Source organism: Sciurus vulgaris, assembly GCF_902686455.1.
Source record: "Sciurus vulgaris genome assembly, chromosome: 5".
Taxonomy (NCBI): Eukaryota; Metazoa; Chordata; class Mammalia; order Rodentia; family Sciuridae; genus Sciurus; species Sciurus vulgaris.
This window is the reverse complement of record NC_136465.1, coordinates 89,977,419-90,000,417: the sequence shown is the minus strand read 5'-3', so window position 1 is coordinate 90,000,417 and position 22,999 is coordinate 89,977,419. Positions and strand designations below refer to the sequence as shown.

Here is a 22,999-nt window from a genome sequence, read left to right as displayed (position 1 = left end):
TGAGACAGCATTCCTTCTGAAGACCCAATAGCTCTCCAAAAAGACTCACATAAATTGCAAATTCAATGCCTACGAACTAAAATTCTATCCCTCATACCTCCAAAACCTGCTTCTCCTCCTGTTTCGTGGTCAGGGTGTGTCTTATCCCCCAAAATCAGTTGGTGGGTGGCCAAGTCAGAGCTCAATGCTTCAATCTAGACTCCCCTTTCCATCAGCCTCAAAATCTAGCCAATTACTATCTCCATTCTTGCAATCTTCTGATCCCCATCCTTACATTTCTGTGTCTATTTTCGTTTCCGTAGTTCAGGCACATACTACTTATGTGGACTACTCACTCTACTGGCTTCTTAGTTTTTCTGCACTCTGTTGGCAGATTTACCTTTCTGACATGAAATTCTAACTATTTCCCTCTAGCTTATAATTTTGTATTGACTGACAGACAAAAGAATATGGGAAATGTTCTGAAGACCTTTGCATGTTACATCAGAGCCTTTCCTGATCTGGAACCTGTTTAACTTTTACAACTCCTATCCTGCCATTCCACATGTGCTCCAGGGATGTGGGACTGGGGGTATCCCTTCAACACATACTCCCTTTCTAATGCCCTGTACAGATTAGTGACCTCCCTCTTTCTTCTAGGGTCAAGTCAGGTATTTATTTCTTAGGCAATGTCTTCTTTTATTTTCCCAGGACTTGAATGTACTTCTTTTTCTGGTCCCTCTGCACCTAACAAAATCATTAAAATGGATTAGTAATGTGGTCTCCTGATGACTCTGAGATCCTGAAGTCACAGTTTGCTGTCTTTCTTTCCTTATCTGCTTCATACATAGTCCAGCCCCTGGCTTTCCCCCCATTTCTGTTTGTAGATAAGAAGACTCTTGCATATCTCTCTCTCTCTCTCTCTCTCTCTCTCTCTCTCTCTCTCTCTCTCTCTCTCTCTCTCCATCCATCCCACACATCCATCCATCCATCCATCCATCCATCCATCCATCCTTCATCTATCATTTATCTATCCATCTGTCTAATTTTGACCCACAGTTCACTACAGCTACCCTTCATTCCTTTCCTTTGGTAAATAAACATTGTCTCCAATTCCTCATATTCTATTTTCACCTTAGTCCACTGCAATCTGTTTCCACCTACTACTCCAATGAAACTATTCTTATTGAAGTCATTGATTGCATCCTGGCATATAGTTCATTGGAACCTATTTCGTCTTATCTTACTTGACCTCCTCGCCACTGACATCATTACCAACACCTTTCTTCTCAAAGGGTCCCCTATCTTAGTTTCCAATAAAATCCACAGTCCAGTTTACCTCTTAACACTTTGCCTACTCCTCTTGGTTCCTTCTCCGGATTTCTCTTGATTAACCATTTTGATGAGCAGTGATATTTTTCAGGATTCTGATTCATTCTTTTCTCTTCCTCCTTACTTCTCTCTCTTCTTCAGATTTGCTAAAACTATTGAGGTCATTTGTTGGCCTTTTATCACTTAAAAAAAATGAAACCTAAATGTCTTTGTCTCTAAGGCATATTCTGTAGAAAACATCACTAAGAAATTAAGCATTTCATTACTTGAATTTTTTATGGATAACTTAAGAAAGGGTATAGTCATTATTGACAGGAATGTTTAGTCTGAGATAGTTTCTTCCTGCTTCCATCCTCTATACCAAGATGTCATTAGCAGTGTGCAATAGTGAAAATAATCCTTAAAAATTCTAAAACAAATATCACTACATAATGTCATTAGGTAAATTTTCTCCACATAAAGCTTATGAGACATTCCAAAATAAAATAGGATCTATTTTTGTAGCTTCTGTAGGCTTAAACATGTGTAGTTATTAAATTCAGGTCTTTAGAATGATATAATTCAATAGAATCTAAAAGTTATCAAAAATAATAGGACAATATAACTAATAGATGTTTTTCTTCAAATATCCAACTAAATGTAATTAGACCTCACTTTTTACATAAATGACATCAATCAATAATTAGGATAGTTAGTTACAAACTTAAATAGATTAAATTCAAATTTGAAAAGTAGGGGAGTTTTAGAAATGTAGAATCCTTATAAACTAGGAAACTATTCTAGAGAGATCACCCAAATTTTCACAACTAATTAGAGTTGGAACTAGAATGCAAGTCATTGTATGCACCAGAATTTTTATGAAGGATAACATTGTTATCTTTCTTTTGGAAACTAATTAGTTATTTCCTAGCTGAGGAAGACATAAAAGAAGAGTATTTTTATCTGGTTTATCTTTAAAATTAATTTCAAAAACTACTGGAGACATACAACTGTTTAATATTTCCAATGTCTATTTTATCCCTTGCCTGATATGTACACATGTTCATGCTGGATTTATACTTCATAATTAATGAACATTGTTTGCCATACTTGCAGTGTAAATGAATCTGAGCCTTCTTTTGAAGCAACCAGAAGGTATTATTTCTATTTTAACCTGAGTTTAATAAGAATAACTTCCTTCCTCGGTCTTTACTTTAATCCCTTATTCCTCATCATTGTTCATTCTGATGACGTTCAATTCTTTTTTAAAATATGCCAGCATATTTGCAACAGCAGCGGTTCCCAACCTTTGCAGGCGGCTAAAAGAATTCATTGATGAAACAAAGCAGATCCTTGTGGCCCTATTTTTATCTCAGTGAGTCACATGACCTCCACTTTGGCTGAAACTCAAACCATCCATGTTAAATTAGGTTAGAGAGTCCATAAAATAAAAATGTAAGAATTAATGCATATGTTGACTGTAAGTCAAGCAATGATGAGGTCTGCCAAAAGGTAGAGACATTGAGCAAGTGCTCTATTTACTTAAAAAACAAACAAAAAAAGACCCACGAGGCTTGGGACTGAGCTCAGTAGTAAAGTATATGCTTAGCATGTTTGAGACCCTGGATTCAATCCCCAGCCAGGAAACAACAGAATAAAACAAAAACAAACAAACCTTGAAGACCAGGAGAAGGGGTGGCAGACATGTCAGAGTTTGGGAACCGCTGTTTCACTGCATATATGATCGTCTGAAATACATCTAGCTTACCATGCATTATCGTGTCTTCTAAACTCCTAAGATGATCCAGGATGATCACTGAGCATTTCTAATGTGTCTCTCTCTTAACCTTACTCTCCTTTAACCTTAGTTCCTTCGTCAGTACTTACAGATCATGAACTAACCCTGGAAGTCTGATTTGTAAGCTGATCCGCTTCCTTCCCCACCTAGGTCTCACCGTCCTCTTTATCGTTAGTGCACATATATTTTCCTAATTATTGCAAATTAAAGTCTGATGTATAGACATCTGGTAGAATTTGCAAGCCAAAAAAAAAAAAAAAAAAATGGAAAGGAGGGGAGGAAGTTAACATTTTTTTAAAATAAACTATTTCAATATGTTTTGAAATATGTAGTTTTAAAAAGTATAATTTCAATGTTGAAATGGGCTCTTCAATATATTATCCTTTGTTTTGGAAGTATTTATATATTATCTATTCTCTTAAAATGTTAGTGTAATTTAGCAAAAAATACATATTAAAATTATAGCATTAATTTATGCCTTTTTAAAAGTCTATGATAAAATTCACAGTTCTATAAAGTACTTTTAATGTAAATTAAAATATCTGTGTCTTCTGGAGAGAGTGAATTCTTATTAATCTTTTAATTATTTAAAAATTACAATCATTTTAGAAATGACAATTTCAATTAGTAGTCCATACCTTAAAACATTTCATCAGCATAGCACAGTCAACACATTAGATGACATTTTGGTTAAATCATAATTCCTTTAATTTAGGTGGCTTATTTAATCATATCTTAGATTAGTGGTCTTTGAAATTTTCTCTTTTATAAATTTCCCATTTCTGACTCAGATGTTTTTATCCACTTTTCTTGTTCTTAGTTATGCTAAAATCGTTGTACTGCATCCTTTCATAAATCCAGTATTTTGTTTTCTTTTTCCATTTTCCAGTAGGAACAGGTATTCTGTGGCTTATGCAGCTCAAAAGCCTTGGTTACTAAATGCTACAGTAGAAGAAAATATTACCTTCGGAAGTCCTTTCAACAAACAGAGGTAATTTTGCATGCATACAATTTAGAACTAAAAGAACAATAATTTCTAATCCATGTGTTTGATCCGTGGTTTCTAGAACCTTCATGTCTGTGACTTCTTGCCCCACTTCCATCCTCACCAAGGTCTTTTGAATCAGGTCTTTTAAGAAAAGTTTCCTTGGAAGTTTCAACCTATCCTATACACTGAATAATTAATACATCAAGACTAAACAAAGCTATTATGTGTGTTTTGGGTAGGGGGACTTGCTTGGGTTGTGGGGAGCAAATAACAAAGGGAAAATCTCAGTAAGGTGCAGAAGGAGAGTTAATGGTGGAGAATAAGGGTGTGGGACTAAGGATCTAGTGACGGAGCAGCCAGAATATTCCATTTCTCAACCATATTCTCTGAAACATATGACCTTTTCCTGTGCCACCTTCACTGGGTGGATCTGAAGACCCTACTCTGGATCCTGAGAATTAAGGAGGAGAAGCAAGGGGAGAGGCAGGAGTGAGGGGAGAGAAGGAGAAAACGGACAGTGGAAGAACAAACTACATGGGTCTTTTTGGGGCCTGGGAACAAAGCAGACAGATGGGGATTTAGAAGGCTGAGATCTGGTCCTGGAGGACATAAAAACTAAGTGGATATGATTATGTGTATTCTGGGGAGACTCTGCAAGCTTTAGGTAGGGGGATAACAAGTGTGATGTGATGTAATCTGAAAGTAAAACATAACAAATTGGATATTCATATAGATAGATACAGATACAGATTTATTCTGAATTGGAAGATATTTAGGAGTTAGTGGAAATAATTACCCAGGCATGCAAAGTGGCACCTGCACTTAGGGGTGACAGTAGAAATGTAAAAGAGTGGATGGTTGAGAAAGAAACATTCTAGAATGGACAAACATGATGAGACATCAAAGATGGAATAACCAAGAATGGACCTGAATATTTAAGACTAGGGACTAAGAGAACGAAACCATCAGTGTTTCCTCAGCATCTCCAACCCCTGGGCTCTCCGACACTAATGACTCATCCACTTTCCTGTGGCAGCCCCAGTCCACCTGAGTGCTGTCAATACTGGTGGCTTTCTGCTTCTCCTCCCTTCAGTGTCCATGATGTGTGCATGGACGCCCACTTAGAGCCTCAGCTCTAGCCACAGTGAGCCTCCTGTTGTCCCTCGTGTGCATCCAGAACCTTTTTACCTTATAAAATTCCTTGACCTTCCTTTACTGCATTTTCTTCCTGGAGAATTACTGCTCACCTTTCTGGTTACTGTTTGAGCATTGTCTCTGTGTAACTTCTCAAAGCATTCAGTCATATCTTTCTTATATTCTAGGAGGTTTAAGGACCCACCTCCACTAATAGCACCTCACGAGGCACATTTTATTAAGATTTTGTATCTGTCTTCTGCTCTGTATACTAGCCTTGAACATTTTTTAAATTGGCAGAATCATACGAGCTTGCCATGTACAACATATCTCAAAATACGTACACATTGTGGGATGACTAAATTCAGCTATTTAACATATACATTACCTCACATTGCTATCATTTTGGTGGTGAGAAGAATGGGAACCTATACCTATTTATCTTTGAATCCACCAAACTGAGTGTAGAGGCTAGTATATATTAGGTTGTTCAGTAAATGTTTTATTTTGTCTTCCACCATATTGAACCTGGGAGTTAGTTTATGGGCATTGTATTAAAAATGATTAAAAATTCAAAACCATTTCCTCCAAAGGTATAAAGCTGTCACAGATGCCTGTTCTCTTCAGCCGGATATTGATTTATTACCATTTGGAGACCAAACTGAAATTGGAGAGAGGGTGAGCCATGTATAGTTTGTTTAAGTAATGGACAAAATTCTAGAAAAGTCTTTTGAATCTAGAAAAGTCTTTTGCTTCTTAGTGGAGCATAATGAACTTTGGGAGCTTAAGAATTGCTTGTTGTCCTACTGACAAGTTCCAAAATGTAAAGACAGGAGTCCTTTGCCACTGTCCCACAAGTACTTATTGAGTAACCAAACAATGTCGTGCTAACCACTGGAGAATTCTCAAGGGAAGTCAAACAGATCCCTGCTTTGACTAAATGTGTTTTTCCTTACTTAGAGTTTACTTTAATTGCTTTGGAAACTAAGATCACTTCCGACAGCTTCTTCCACTCTTGTCAACATCTATTTATTCTTATTGAAGTGTTCTTTTTTCTTCCTGTAAATGTACTTTATATTGACGTCATGCTATTTTAACCAGCTGAAAAATGTTTATACCTGCAGTCTTTGCAACATTATTGGCGAAAAGTTTTTAACCCTCAGAGGTACCAAGTGCTGGATAAAGGCTTTCTGTGCATTATCAACTTTGATGACAAATCTGTGTAATAGGTGTTACCATTCTCTACACATTGCAGCTGAGAAAACCAAGGCTGAGAGGAGTTAAGGAACTTTCCCAAGTGCAGTTAGGAGTGCCACTAGGATTACTGTGACTTTGTCATCTATATTCTTAACGACTATTCTTTATTGCAGTATAATGTAGTATTTAAGAGGATCGACTTTACTTTTCTGAGCCTTAGTTTCAGCATGTGGAAAGTGAGAACAAGACCTATATGTTGAGATTTCTATAAGGAAAAAAATGAAATAGGAAATGTAAAGCCATTTATACAATCCTGGTGCGTACTAACTGCTCAATGAATACAAATTGTTAAAATGTTTATAATTAATTCTTAATTATGAAAGACTATTGGTGTATAGTACTGTTTAACATAACTTGTAATATCAAATTTAAGAGGTAGGTATTAAATAAAGAAACAATTGAGGAAACTAGAAAAAAATTTGGAATTGTTTGTAGTCCTTGGTACTTGCCAAGTGTTTTGGTTATTAATGCTTCTGTACAGCAGGGCTCTCTGTCAAGAGTGAAAGAAGAATTATAATAGACAAAAACTATCTTAAAATAATTCAATCATTCACCAGTAAGCAGTTTTTGTTTTTTCTTTCTAATGTAACGACAATTAAAAATATTTAGAAGTATGTGTATTCTAAAGATAATTTTTGCCAACAGATTTTTTTTCTAATGGAAAAAATGGGTGTTTCTTCACTAGGGCATCAACCTGAGTGGGGGGCAGAGGCAGAGAATCTGTGTGGCACGAGCTCTCTATCAAAACACCAACATTGTCTTCTTGGTAAGAATGTGATCTTTCCTTTTATATCTATTTCATTTTCCCCTCTGGACAAATGAAGAGTCTTTGCAAAGACAAGTCCAGTAACTTAAGGGAAGATGGTTTAACTGTGAACTCATAGAGCATACAGGTGAACCAAATTCTCACAATACAAATTAGTGGAAGATCTATGTGGATAGTTGAGATTTAGGAATTCGGCTTGGTGTCCAAGGACTGTGGTGCTGTAAGTGGGATTTATCTGAGTTTCTTGACCAGGAGGATTATTAATGAGGGAATGTGGATGATGTTGGATTCACTGGGCAGGATCATAGATCTTGATTATATTTGATGGCAAAGAAACAAGGACCAGAAAATACGCCCTTGGTGGACATGGAGGTCAGGAAGCACAGTACTGCATCCAGTGGTGTGCAACTCAGGCTGTAGGTAAGATTATCTATGATGCTGCCTCAAATTATGGGAAATCTTGACTCTACCCTGAATCATAAGCAGTAAAGGAAGCGTCTATAATCTGTCTTCAAAAAGCTCCATGGGTGATTCTCATGATTATCCTGGGTTAATAGTTTGGTTCTATCCACAGATTAACAAAACTTTATGATTATATGGATTATAGTTTTGGTCTATTCTTGTTCCTCCAGCAGGCAGTAGGCAAAATAACTTAGTTCACAAGTAGCAAATATAAGTTAGAGATCAGCAGAATATGCAAGTACATCTGGGCAATTGTTAACCATTTATAAATCTGATTTTTAGACCTCATTTAGAGTCTTCATTCCATCTTATCTTTAGAACCTCTTCAAAATGTAGGTTCATTTTGGTGTTTCTCACTGAATTTAGATTATTCGAGAGAGTAGAAGAATTGGGACATCATTTCAGAGTAAAACCTCTAAAAGCACGGATCTTTAAAAGTTTAAATAAATAAATAAATAAATAAAGTCATAGCAGGATGGAGCAGCTACCTATGTAGTTGTACATCCTTTGTATGATGGTTGGACCCATGATTGAAAATGAGTTCTTGAAACTTGGGATCAATTAATGACTGTACATATGAGGATTGCAGGACTTGGAAATCTAAAAGATCCTCTAGGTATGATCTTATATCCCAGTTCATTCCACTGCCTGAAATTTAATGACCCTGGCTGCAGTTGTCAAATTATTGAACTCGAAGATGTCAGAAGGTTAATTCATTTTGGATTCCCAACCATTCATTGCAGGATCCTTTTAGAATCATCTCTACCAGCTTCTTGATAATTCTCTCTGAAGATATATTGCTTACCTTTAAGGCATCCTTTCCCTTGTTGGACAGTATATATATTTCCTAGTAATGCTAAAACAAATTACTATAATTGTTGACTTAACTAGCACAGATCTAGCATCTTACGATTCTGTAGTGTAGCGGTCCAACCAAGTGTCAGCAGATCTGTGTTCTTTCAGGAGGCTCTTGAGGAGAATTCATTTCCTTGACTTTTGTAGCTTCTAGAGACTGCCTGTATTCCTTGTCTCACAGTTGCTTCCTCCAGTTTCAAAATCAGCATGATTACATCTTGCTGACTACTCAAATCTCCCTCTCTCCCCATGCAGGAAATTTCTCTACTCTAAGGAATCCTATTGTTAGTTCAGGCCAATCTGATAATCTCCCTATCTCAAGGCCTCTTAATCACATCTGTAAGGTAGTCCCAGGTTTTAGGAATGAAGATCTGGACATCCATGGGGGTCATTATCCCAACACAGACAGCTCTTATTATTAGAAAGTATAACATGATTTAAATCTGCTTCTGTGTATTTTCCATTCATTGATTCTCTTTCTGCTTTTGCAATAACAAATGTAACACTTTTATGCAGCCATGACTTAGTATTTTAATGTTCTTGTCATAGTTTGCCTTCATTTACATTCTTCTAGATTAATTTTATTCCTCCCCTCCTCCCTTCCTTCCTTTCTCTTTCCACCCACCAGTGATGTCTCTGGTTTCATCCTCCATGCTGGGTTAGAGGAAATGAAGGCAATAAAGTCATTACTCTGTCTTTAAGGATCTTACTTGTACACGTAATTATTCGAATGGTTTTATATTTTGTTCTAAATAAACTTTATCGTGTTAGCCTTAACACATCATCAGAGCCAAATGAAAACATCTGAATTATGTATCAAGAATATTAGTTCTTTTTTAAACTATATGGCATCTGCAAATGTGCTCTGTATGTCAATGAATATATGTTCCATTAAAAATCCATAAAAATATCCATATCCATAAAAATATTTTGCTTAAATATGTTAATTGAATAGAGAGGAGAATATATTCATGAAGCTCTTATATATGTATATTAAAATAAAATGCATACTCTTAAAATGAAGAATGGAACATTAATGGAACTGACCACTTATCAAATTTTCTTGGTTTCTTTAAAGAAACTATCTCCTCAAAGCATGAATATACAAACTGAACCTTGAGGTATGATTCTCAATCCATCAATCCTGAGTTTTTATTACATTGTATAAAAGGTTACATTGGACTACAATACCAAGATGTCCCACAATGAAACCATGGCATATAGATGATACCTGTTATTACTAATGACTTTCTATGATCTAGGTATGGTACTTGATACACATTAGCTCACTGGATGCACACAATAACCCTATTAGATTTGGCATTGTGGTTGTTATTTGTTGTCATGTTGCTACTGCTCTTTATGGGTAATGATAACTAGGTTTTGGGGGACAAATGTATCCAAGGTCACCCACATGGTAATAGTGAAACAAAGATACAAATCTGGCAGGAGGGGGGGCTTATTTCATTGTCCTTTCTTTTGAAGTTTTTAAAATTAGATATACATGGAGGTGAAAGTCCCTGTGGTATATTCATACATGTACATACAAAAGTCTGGTCAGATTGCTTCCATGGTTCTTCCCTTTTCTTGTCCCACCACCCGCCCTCTCAATCCCCTTCCTCTACTCCACTGATCTACCTTCTGTTTTCATGGGAACCTCCCTACTTTTGTTTTTCCTTATTTAGGTCTAGTTTTGACATATGAGAGAAAACATTCAACCCTTGACTTTATGAGTCTAGCTTATTTCACTTAGCATGATGTTCTCCAGTTCTATCCATTTACCAGCAAATGACATAATCTCATTTTTTTCTTTATGGCTGAGTAAAGCTCCATTGTGTACATATACCACATTTTTAAATACATTTATCTGTTGATGGACTCCTGGGCTGGTTCCACAACTTGACTATTGTAACTTGTACTTCTTTAAACATTGATGTAACTGCATCCCTATAGTATGCTGATTTTAGTTGTTTCATATAAATACCAAAGTGTGGAATAACTAGGTCACATGGTGGTTCAATTCTTAGCCTTTTGGTGAATCTCCATACTGCTTTCCAGAGTGATTATATTAATTTGTGGTCCCACCAAGAATGTATGAGTGCTCCTTTTCCCCCACACACATCCTCACCAGCCTTTATTATTATTTGTACTGTTGATGATGGGCTAACTGGAGTGAGATGAAATCTGAATGTAGTTTTGATTTGCATTTCCCTGATGGCTAAGATGCTGAATGCTTTTTCATATATTTGTTGGCCATTTGTATTTCTTTATTCAAGAAGTGTCTTTTCAGTTGAGTTATTTGTTTTTTGTTGTTGTTATTGTTGGATTTTTTAAAATTCTTTTAGTATTTAGTATTAATCCCTTATCAGAGGAGCAGCTGACAAAGATCTCCCATTCTACAGGTTCACTCTTCACTCTCGTTTCCTTCTCTGTGCAGATCATAGCTTGTGCTCTTTTTTACTTTCATTTTTCATTTGTTCTAATTAGTTATGCATGACAGTAGAATCACCACACTTTCTTTTTAAATGATTTTCAGAAGACAGAAAACTCTCACTGTGATGCATTATAGGAAAAAGCACAATATTAATTCACCATGACATTATTTATCAGAAAGTAATACTAAAACAACAGTCTTAAGATGATTTATAGAAACTTTTACTACATTATTTTATTGGATCTGTGTAGCAATCTGATGTACTTTCTCCCCAGTTTCTTCTTTATTATTCATTTGCATAATACATCTCTTATTCATTATACTAATGAAGTGACAGTTTGAAGCATTACCCAGTGTAGAGTGTTTGTAACTACAATTTGGGCCTCTTAATTTAGAAATAATGGACTTTCCATTACCACTTGCTACCTCATAACATTTAAAGCCAGAATTTTATGAAAACCAAACTAAATTATAAAAACTCATTTCTAATTCATGTCTTATTTTTATTATATGTAAGAAATTCTCAGAAAGGATTATTTTGAGTAGTTTGATCGGTATCACTAAGGTTCTTAGTTTTTTTTTTTTTTTAATGAGAAGCTAAAGAGTGTCTCAAAAGCAGTCAAGTTACCCATGATTATCTGATTTCCTAAAACCAGTGATTTACTGTAAAACAAATCTTAGTAACTAAATCCTTGCTGCATTGCTATGGATGGAGATGAATGCACACTGTTTGATCTTGAAACAGTGATACTGTTTCCAGTGCTGTATAAATATTGTCTTATCCTGCATCACTTGGTACTGATGCCTAAATTTTCATTTTTAAGTACTTAAAAAGTTCCATCACAATTCTGTGTTAAAAGAAATTCCATACATTAGCAGTAGAATTTTATATCACTTACCTAAAATCTAACAATTAGAAAATTAGAGTACTTTGTTCTTGTCAGAAGGAGGAGTTAAATGACAAGGAACTGATGTTTGTGATGATTTAAAAAGCAATGCACTGGACAGTAGAAAGTCAGTTCAATTTCCTCTACATATTACTTCTTGGAACATTATGAAGATAATTGATAACTGATGTATCCAGAGGGTCTGAAAGATTTATGTCAATAAAAGAAATTTCAGATCAAGATAACTTTCCTTAAGTCAATTTTGCTTCATTGTCATTTTTAAATACAAAGAAAGTAAAATTATATATATGTATGTATGTGTGTATGTGTATGAATGTATAATGACAATTTTTGTCAACTCTCACGTTATCCAGAATATTCCATGATTTAAAAGGATTAAATCAACTGGATAATTAGAGGTATATATATCTGTTGCTAAATGTACTTATATATTTTTTTAATTTGTTATTTTTAGATATACATGACAGTAGAGTATATTTGGGCATATTATACATGCATGGAGTATAACTTATTCTAATTAGGATCTCATTCTTGTGGTTGTACATGATGTGGAATTTTACTGGTTGTGTATTTATATATGAACATAGGAAAGTTATGTCCAATTTCTGTTGCTAAATGTATTTCTATAAAAGCCTTTTGTGGGCATTAGTTATTTCACCCATTTAACTAGCATCATAACTATGATATCCAATACATTGATTTTTTTTTTTTTTTTTTTTTTTTTTTGTGGTACTGGGGACTAAACCCAGGGCTTCACACAGGTCAGGCAAATGTCCTACCAATAAGCCATATCCTCAGCCCCAGTAGACTGATTTTTAAAAAAAGGCTATTGTCAATTTTGAATCACCCTTTAACTGTCTAAATACTCCTATTTCTTTTTATAAGGCTTCTCCTAAATACTTTAAAAAGCCATATTGCTTATAGAGTCTGTCTATATAGGCAGATATTGGTGGAGAGTTGATAAACTATTGGGCTAATTACATCACTACCTATAATGACCACCTGCATAAATTTATTCTAACTTCCAAATATCAATTTCCATCTCATTAGAAATTGCTTTTATTTGTCATTGTCCACATGATGAGCCAATAGTATCTATCTGTATAGAGAATATACTTGTGCCAAATTGTTTCAAAATTTTTCCAGGTCTATAATTGATAAATATTGAAATAGGTAACCTACTTGCATTAGAAAGAAAATCCAACCTCTTCTTTCTTGCAACCACATGACAAAGTATAAATTTGCATATCATTACATACATGGAGGAACGACAAAGAAATAGGTGTGAGGTGATGAAGATAAGATTACAATCACTCTTCCAGAAACCTCTGTCCTTTGGTACGGCTCTGTTCCTTCAGCCATCCTTCAGCCATTCCTTCATTCCCTGCCATTACTGGTGCTTCTGACAGTTGATTATCTATCTCTGCCCCATCATCCCTACAGAGCATTTTGCTTTGCAATTGATTGTTTTGAGAAAACTTTCTAGTTTTCTTCAGCAGTTTCTAGTTTTCTTCTTTTAAATATCCCAACAAATGAAACCATGTTATACTATAACATTATAGGAATAAAATGTTATTCATAGGTAATGTCATTAATAAAGTCAATTACTATAATTTCCTAAACCATTTTTTAAATGTCTTAATCACTTAGCACATGAAAACTCTCTTCCCCAAATGGTTAGCATTAATTCAGTGTTAAGCATGTTATTTTTATAAATAATAATAATTGACATTTGTCTAATGTCTCTTATGCTCTTGGCACGAAGAATTTAATGTATATTACGTTATTTAGTCATGAAAGCAACTGCTTTAAGTAAATCCAGTTGTGGTACAATTAGCATTTTCTTTGCCCATCTTAATTATCTAAAACTCTACCACTCCAATTACCTTTTCATTCTTTGCTTTGGTCTACTGTTGTAGGTTGCTGAGTAATGTTGATTTTTGAACTTGAACATTCTTTAAGATATCAAACCACTTAGAACATCCTCACTTACTTTTTAAGTGATTTTTAAGGTAAAAGAGAAAATGAAAACCCCATTTTTAAGTTAATATCTTTTTCTGACTAAAGTCAATTTGCTTTGGAGATAATTTGTCCTTTGTTATTTGTATTTCTCCTCTCTAGAGGAACTGGGTTGCATAAAGAGTGTGGAAAATGTTCATCTTCCTCCATTTACTTGATTGCAGGATGACCCATTTTCTGCCCTGGACATCCACTTGAGTGACCACTTAATGCAGGAAGGGATTTTGAAATTTCTCCAAGATGACAAAAGGACACTGGTTCTCGTGACTCACAAATTACAATATCTGACACATGCCGACTGGGTAAGTGTTGCTTTGTATTTATGTTACAGACATATAATAAAGATGTGGGTCACTTAAGACTTTTTTCTCTCACGTTTCTGCTAATATGCACTCTCCTTAGATCATAGCCATGAAAGATGGAAGTGTACTAAGAGAAGGGACTTTGAAAGACATTCAGACCAAAGATGTCGAGCTTTATGAGCACTGGAAAACACTTATGAATCGGCAAGATCAAGAATTAGAAAAGGTAAATGCTTTTCTCAGAAGGGTGAGAAATGTACTGTATAATTAGTAACACTGCTTTTAAAGTAGCATTATATTTAATGCTTCATATTATAATGGTTCTCTTCTCCGCTCCAAATAATTGTGTCTTTATCATAATGAACAGGCTACTCTGAACCCATAAAATTTTAACGCTGTCTTTTGGATGAAGTGCTGTCAGTTTTTGATAGATTTTCATTTAAATTTGAACCAAGATGATTTTAAAAGGAGGGAAAGCTGTGAGCTGCAGTGAGGCTGTAAGGTGTGTCTGGAATAGAGCTGGGAGATGTGGGAAGGCAATCAAAAGGAAATAAATTTTTAAAATTTACACTCATAGATTTTAGAATCCACAAAACCTTTTATTTTTTAACACAATCTTACTTAAATCTCACAAAAGTCCTGAGGAATAAATATGGAAAAATATTATCTCTCTTTTACAATTGAGAAAATTGAGGCTCAGAGAAGTTAAGGAACTTGCCTAAATAGGGGCAGCATGTATAAATGGCACCGATAAAAGATTTAAACTCAGGTTCATAACCAAAATAATTGCACTGTGATGCTAACATTAGATGAAGGAATGAGAGAATTAGAAACCAAATTGGGTGCAACTCTGATTAAAAGAAGAAATTGTAAATTAAATTTATAAATTTTCAAAATGTTTTGCTCTTGAGTTTGGAATAGAATGAATCCAGAATTTGGTATTGCTGACCAGAAATAAGCATTACAAAATGAAATATTTGTATCAGCAAATTTCTTTTAAACATCAGGAAATTAAATTGGATTATTTCAGAAAGGGGAAAAAAATCTATGTTTCCATAGACAGGAAGATAAGAAAATCAAGTTCTGACATTTCTCTGTCTTCTGTGGATTTGCCGAAGAGTCTGGAGCAAACCACATTAAGAAGAAAAGATACATATACAGATCGATCCATGGAATAGGACAAATCACAGAGCCACTGAAATTTTCTGCGCTTATTTCTCAGAGTTTTGTGAGATTTAAGTGAGATTGTGTAAATCTGTTACAGGGTACAGTTGGTAAGTGCCCACTTAGGAATTGTGCTATGGGAAACTTGATTATAAACGTACTGGGGATGGCTCCAAATGACATTTTTTTCAGTGATCTAAATGCCAGGGACAAAGGAATATGATGTAAGCTTAAGGAGTGGGACAATTTATGGTTTACTTTGGAAAGAAGATCTGGAAAAAAAATGAGAACTGTTGGCTCGATATTATAGTAATACTGCAAAGCAAGCCAGGAAGAAAGTCCATTAAGTTGTGTTTAAAAAGAAGTAATCACTTGAGATAGCATAGCTGTGTAATTAAAGACAGATAACAGGAGTATAAATCAACTGGGGGACTATGGAGCAAGTGAGGGAATGGTCAGGATAGATCCAGTTGTGAGATGGATGGCAGCCAGGAGAGGCCAGAATAATCAAGCACCTGCCCAGAGCCCCCACCTGGGGGTGGAGGAAGATTACTGCCACATAATGAAAGGCAGGTACCTGAAGCCAGAGGAAGCCACATTTAGAGAACAAGACCACTTCAGTACCTTGGGGAAGGTTTTGAAGGAACAGCTTTCTGTTTAGCTTGTTATATGGCGGTACAGGGTGTTTACCTATCAACCAGGGCCAATTTCGCCTCCCAGGAGACACTTGGCAGCATCTGAAGACATTTTTTGCTACTAGGATCTAGTGGGTGGGATACTGCTCAGCATTCTGCAGTGCACAGAGCAGCCCCACAGCAAAGAGTCATCCAGCCCAAATGGCATCAGTGACAAGGCTGAGCAAGCCTGGCCTGGACACAGAACAAGCGAAGCAAGTGCAGAAGAAAAATGAGACCAAAGGACATGCAAAGCCTCCTGCCACAGGGCTTGAGGAATAACTCTCAGCTTAATACCCAAGGGGTAAATAAGAAGGAATGTTCAAAAGATAGTAATGGAAACTACAAAGAAGGGCAAGGAGATAACATAGCTAACTGATTTAAATATTAAAAATTCTAGCCTGGATGACATCAGTCATCATCTTCATCATGTTATTAAGCAAAATGTCCCTCACAAGCTCTCTCCTGCCCTCACCGTGGCCTGACCCAGTCAATATTTACTGGACAAATCAAACTAAGTTTGTATTTACTTAATCCAAACATCATCGTAACTTAAAATATTTATCCTACAATGGGCTTAATCTGAGCATTTACTCTTAAGAAAATCTGCTTTAAAAGCTTTTTGTGGTGTTAAGTTTCCAAGATAAAATTTGTGCTCACACCTAGTGGGGAATTGAACCAGTCAAATCTATTTTCTGGGATTCAGGTTTATTTCATTCCATTACGTGCTACACAAAGGATAGGGAATTTTTTTCACTTTGTGTTTTATCTAGACTCATTGAAAAACTTGGTTTTCATATCAATAATAAAAGTTAATCTCTAATATGGAATTGTCTCTGTAAAAATGCTATTCAGGAGACCCTTCTGCTTTTACCATTTTGACTGAGAATCTGGAAGATTAAGAGACTTAAAGAATAGCAAGTCTCCTAAATCACACATGTGACATGAGGCCAAAAAAACCCCAAGATCACTACCTAGGGATTGAGCACCAAAACTTTATTGGCTTATTGATGTAATAAACTGTGATTTTTGTTGTTGGTGGTGGTGTGTATATTGTCATATATAGGAAACCCACAATTCATCATAGGTTCCAAAAGTCTGTGGGTCCGTTTTTTGAGACTCAGGAGTGCATTTTCCCCACAGAAGCAGGGCAATGGTCACTTTTCCAGACTGGCCTACAGACCCGATTAAACCCACTGTGTAACCGAACTACTACTCCCACCTCAGGTCTGAGGTTGGGGAGCAAGGGCTGAGGGATTGGAAGCCAAGAAATGGAGAAAATGGAATGCTCCTCCCTTTCTTGGGCACAGGACATGTCTGTACCAACCCTTTAAAACTTAGTTTGTTTTTGGTGCCTTTCCTTTCTCTTTCTCTTTCTTCATACTTCCTCTTCCTAGACCCTTCTCTTAAACCACTAAGCACCTAGGACCATACTTGCCTGTTCGCTTCAAAATTACCTTCTTTCCTTCAAATTCTATTGAAGCCCTTTCTTCTGTACAGCTCCTTCAATGAGATGCTATAGAAATTCATTCTGATTTAATAATTTATATTAATAGTGGATGCCTGGTAGGAGTCCAACAACCCAGAATAACATGCATTTTCTTTTCCTTTTTTTAATGTTTAAAATTTGTTCCTTTTAGATATACATGACAGTAGAGTGTATTTTGATATATTATACATACATGGAGTATAGGAGTTATACTGGTTGTATACGTGCATTTTCTTAAGGAAGATATTTATTAACATAAATAAATTCTTAGAAAATTTAGCATGTCTGAAATTGATGTGAAAATAAAACAAGTAGCAATGGTGAAGCTATGCCTTGGGGCAGTGGAGCTACTTCCCTGTCCCTGGGATTGGCACCATTACGTCGTTTCTGCTTTTGCTGGCTCCTCACTGCCCTGTACCTCTGAGAGCTAAAGCATTTTGTACAAACTTAAGACATTTCTACAAATGCTCCTGTGATGGGAGTCCTGGGTCTCCAGAAGGAGTGGAGAGCCCTTGAGACTGGCATAAAACCATTTGCATATGTCATTCATTGGAAAGTCAAAGCCTTCTTGTTCTGGGGAGCTCCTCAAATGATGGCATGTTTGCTGTAGGATATGGAAGCTGACCAAACAACTTTAGAGAGGAAAACTCTCCGAAGAGCCATGTACTCAAGAGAGGCCAAAGCCCAGATGGAGGACGAAGATGAAGGTAGGTCGATCCTTTTCTTGTTTCTGAAATATGCAAATGAGGTAATAGAATGTGAGGGGTTTACCTTGTCAGTTGATGTGTGAGTTTCTTCATGAAGAATAACAAGCCACTTTGGGGTGGGGGGAGCTAAATCAAATACCTAATACTAAAAATCAAAAGAATAAGAGTGAAGGAAAGGTGTACATAACCCATCCAAAGGCACTGTGAGGGGCTCCATACAGTGCGTCTTACTTAGATTTGTACCACATGTGACAGAGAACTGAAAGAAAAAGGCAGCAGGTGGTCTATAAGCAGATCTAGACCTTTGTTCAGAAAAAAATGGAATGGTCTAGCATAATAACCAAATCAAAATATTTATTTATGGAATATCAATTCTTCAGAAATGCACAATCAATGGAAAATATGGGAAAATATGGAATATCAATTCTTCAGAAATGCACAATCAATGGAAAATATGTTTTGAGGTATCTACATTTGATTCACTCATTCATGCTTTCATGGCAGTAAAGCAAGGAAGGATAAGAAAATCAGCTATTTGTTATGCTTCCCTATTCTGGATCCAACATGGGAAGCTGGGGGAAAGGATTCACTGTAAATCTGAATAACAAAATAAAATAATTATATTACCTTGATATTTGCTACCAAAAAAGTAAGGACCACTTCATAAGTCCATATAGCAAATGCATCATCTGTGTAGTTTTACTTACAACTACATTTCAACAAGCCAATTAAGAAGAGGAGAAAATTGAAATTGGAAGCCAGAGAACAGCAGAACATGCTTCCTTTATATTTCGGATGACTATTCAGTGTTTCAACAGGTGTTCAGGGAGTAAATGAATGAATGAAAAATGAATTTCCCATTTCAGTTTCTAAGATTAAAAAAACAAGTTCTTTTAAAAACATTCATCAGTTTCTTGAATCCTAAATCCATTATTTCTGATGCACTATAAAGTGGAGTTAGGCTGAGTTGTTTTCTCCATCATTCTAGTGGGCAGGCCAATTCTGCTCTGGGTTTGTTGGCTTGATCCATTTTCTTAGATATAAAAAAAATAATATGCTACTTAGGAAAGGAGATGATGTATATTAAAGAGCTGATTATAGTCCCTATTGCCTACAAGGGTGCTGCTCAGGTCCTATGCCTGTTCAAGTCATCAGGAGGGGAAAAAGGAAATAGTGAGCATCTCCTTTCCTTTAAGGGACTTGGAGTTGCTTCTGCCTCCTATTGGCCAGTTAATTACATGGACAGATTAGGTACTGCAAGAGTAAAGAAATGTTGTCTTCTTGGGCAACCATGGGCAACTTGAAATTTTGATTAATTTAGAAAGAGAGAGTGGATGCTGGAGACACAGCTAGCAGTGTGCAGATGTTCACCTTTTCAGTCATGCAAACTTCCATTTCTGTCATCACACAGAGAACACACTTATTGAATACATTCAGTTCAAACATCTCCATACTTGGATCCCTTTGGTTTGATAACCTGTAAACTAGAGACATGTCATCTGTCCTTCTGACCCTGTGGAATATGCACAGGATAAGAGTAATGAAAACTGCCCTTGGAGAAGGAAAAGGGAAACACTATAGCCACTGGACCATACAGATGACCAAATTTTGCTGGTCAAGAAATGCAGAAAGTTCTTGCCTTAGCAATAGTCTATTCTTAGGTCAACCCAACTTGGAGTATCCAGGCGGTTTAAATATTTGAAGGAACCCCTTGACCATTATTCTTTGTGGGCCCTAGCTTTATGCTCTGGACACTTCCTCTTTGTCAACTTACCACCATGATCACATCTAAATGGAACAGAGAAAGCCTGGGGTAGTCTTCCTGGGCTATACAAAGCTTCTGTTTTAAACTTCTAGTCAGTTCAATCTGGAAATCAGCAAATGGTCCCATCTAGACACAGACTTCATGTTTATTTCATCTTTCATTCATTCATTTTTCACCTATTTTTCTAAATTGCAATGTCTTGCTAAACACATTTAACACTTCCAAGACCAATACTTATATTTCTGTAAATTTTGAGGGAAATTTATAAAGAGTTTTGTGGTACACAATAAAAATTCCATCCTATGGTGCCCATCTAAAGCTAAAACAAATTTCTTTTTGGTGTATGTATGTAGAGGAAGAAGAAGAGGAAGATGAGGATGATAACATGTCTACTGTAATGAGGCTCAGGACTAAAATGCCATGGAAAACCTGTTGGTGGTACCTCACTTCTGGAGGATTCTTCTTACTCTTCCTGATGATTTTCTCTAAGCTTTTGAAGCATTCAGTTATTGTGGCTATAGACTATTGGCTGGCTACATGGACATCTGAGTACAATATAAACAATACTGGAAAAGCTGACCAGGTACAATGTGTTGGTTCAGTTTTGCTCTAAATTCTTCAGGGAACTATTGAGATTAACAGGGATGCCATTACGTAGATGCTAATAGCCCAAATGTCAGTGGGTTTCTGCAAAGACTTAATAAATTAGTAATTAGAACAAAACCTGAAATAGAATAACATCAATAATGTAAAAATCACATCTATTGTTATTACTTTTATTTTTAAAGTTTATCATGAGAAATATTTGAAGATGATGTTTGGATTTGGATTCAAGGAAGTCCTATACGCACAAATTTGTAGTACTTTTTGTTGTTCTGATGGTATATAAATTTAACTCCCTATTGCAGTGTCTTAGCTAATCATTCTGTGGTTAGGGATGTGAAGAATGAACTCTACAAAAGTAGAAATCTAAGAATACGCTCAAAGCTCAAAACAAACTTTGTGCCTTCATTGGCCCTTAAAAACAAAAAGAAAGAGGGTGAAGGAAATGAGCAGGACCCCTTGACCTGTGGGACTATGGTTGGGGGTGCTGCCCTGGGTCTCCAAAAATTGCTGTCCTTCGACTGTTAAATGTGGGCGAGATAATGATGCCAACCATCTTGTCTGACTTTAACATTTGGTTTTCTAGAAAAAGAAAAACCCAGTTGACTGCCTATGAACTTTTTGTGTCGATTGCTTTCTAGACCTACTATGTGGCTGGATTTAGCATACTTTGTGGAGCAGGTATTTTCCTTTGCCTGGTTACATCTCTCACTGTAGAATGGATGGGTCTCACAGCTGCCAAAAATCTTCACCACAATCTTCTCAATAAGATAATTCTTGGACCAATAAGGTAAAAATGTAGTTGTTTTTGCTCCTACAAGCAAAATAATAAAATACGCATTTTTAAATTTAAGTGAAATGTGAAAGTTTGAAGAATTTCTTCAGTTTGAGCAAATGAATAGGACAATGATGTTTCCATGACTCTAGACATCCCTTAGCAGTACTCAGGTTCCAGTTAGGTTAGTATTATCATGTACTTTAATCTGTTCACTGCCTAGGTTCTTCGATACCACTCCCCTGGGACTGATTCTCAATCGCTTTTCAGCTGATACTAATATCATAGACCAGGTGAGTGCCTGAGTTACTTCCAAGTTCAAAAATAAGCTTCTTAGGGTAAGCTAAACAGCACTTTAAGATAAAGCATGATTACTATTAATAGTAAAGAAATGCTAAAATATAAAGACTATTTACATTCATATAAGTATTATACATGCAAATAATTTATAGCATAAAATATCAGTGGAAAACCTTAATTCGAACTAATTTGTGCATGTAGCAGAGGATACATAAGAACCTGTGTTAACGTGAAGAGCAAAGAATGAACCAATATTTGAAGTTTTTTATTATAAAAAGAATTATTTTGATTAATGTCCTATAGCTATTCATAAAATAAATTTCTTAAAAGTTTAATATTCATGTAGAGTGTCTCCCAGAAATGACAGGTGGGATACCAAATTATCTTGATATCCTTTACTCTTATTAGATTGGCTCTTGGGGCTTTAGATGGTGTGATAGTTCAGGGAATGTTCTAAGAACTACAGTTTAGTGGAAGATCCTTAGGTCTCAAGAACTTTGTCTTGAAATTGAAGATATTGGATTCAACAGAGAATCATTCCAAGAGCAGAATCCTTAGGATGGTTGAGAAAGGAATCCATTAAATCCAGACCTGGCCTGTCTGACATTCCAGAATGGAATTGGAAACTCATAAATTATACTAGATTTAGAAAAAGAATGCTTGATGCACACAACTGAAAAGAAAGCATGCTGAGATATTTTGAGGGATTCTTGGCATACATGTTGGAAAAGAAAAGACAGACCAGTCATTAGTTAAAAGGTGATAAGATTACTTTCTAGGAAATTCAAAGTAATTAGCAAAATAAAAAGAAAAACAACTGGAAAGTTCAGCAGAGTTTCTGGATAAGACATATCATACAAAGATTGGTAACTTTTTCTGCATACCAATTAATAAATTGTGTGGAAAATAGATTCCATCTATATTAACAAGAAAACCTGGAAACTAGAAATAACCTAACATGAAGAAAAGATACTAGCAACATCAGAAGTCATTAAATTCTGTGTATGTTATATTCTGTGTATATTCCTTTGGAAGATATCTAAAAACTATAATAAAAAATATTCCATCATTCACAGAAGACAAAATGACCATAAAAAACAGAATGGTAAATTCAAAAATGCTAGCATATATAGAAATTTAATGTAGGATAAATGTGGCATCTTGAATCACTAAGAAAAGGATTTATTTTTTGATAAAGTATATTGTATCCACAAGATACAAGCCATACACATTTAGAATAAAGATGGCAGTATAAAATCATAAATTATAAAATGAAATATAGATTATTAGTTTTAGAGTCTGGGAGTGA

The 22,999-nt window shown here is 35.6% G+C and overlaps 1 protein-coding gene across 13 annotated transcripts in view; it reads left to right on the top strand.

Moving 5' to 3' along the window:
* Positions 1-22,999, top strand: part of ABCC9 (ATP binding cassette subfamily C member 9) — a 129,332-nt gene that overhangs the window by 64,066 nt on the left and 42,267 nt on the right. For 11 of the 13 annotated variants that reach the window (XM_079141426.1, XM_079141430.1, XM_079141423.1 and 8 more), the window contains 10 exons: positions 2,407-2,445; positions 3,978-4,079; positions 5,804-5,888; positions 7,153-7,233; positions 14,076-14,213; positions 14,314-14,439; positions 18,151-18,247; positions 20,366-20,595; positions 21,257-21,405; positions 21,614-21,683. In XM_079141426.1, coding sequence (XP_078997552.1) covers positions 2,407-2,445; positions 3,978-4,079; positions 5,804-5,888; positions 7,153-7,233; positions 14,076-14,213; positions 14,314-14,439; positions 18,151-18,247; positions 20,366-20,595; positions 21,257-21,405; positions 21,614-21,683 — 1,117 coding nt within the window. The remainder of the gene's footprint in view (positions 1-2,406; positions 2,446-3,977; positions 4,080-5,803; positions 5,889-7,152; positions 7,234-14,075; positions 14,214-14,313; positions 14,440-18,150; positions 18,248-20,365; positions 20,596-21,256; positions 21,406-21,613; positions 21,684-22,999) is intronic. The other 2 variants (XM_079141420.1, XM_079141421.1) reach the window with 1 other exon arrangement.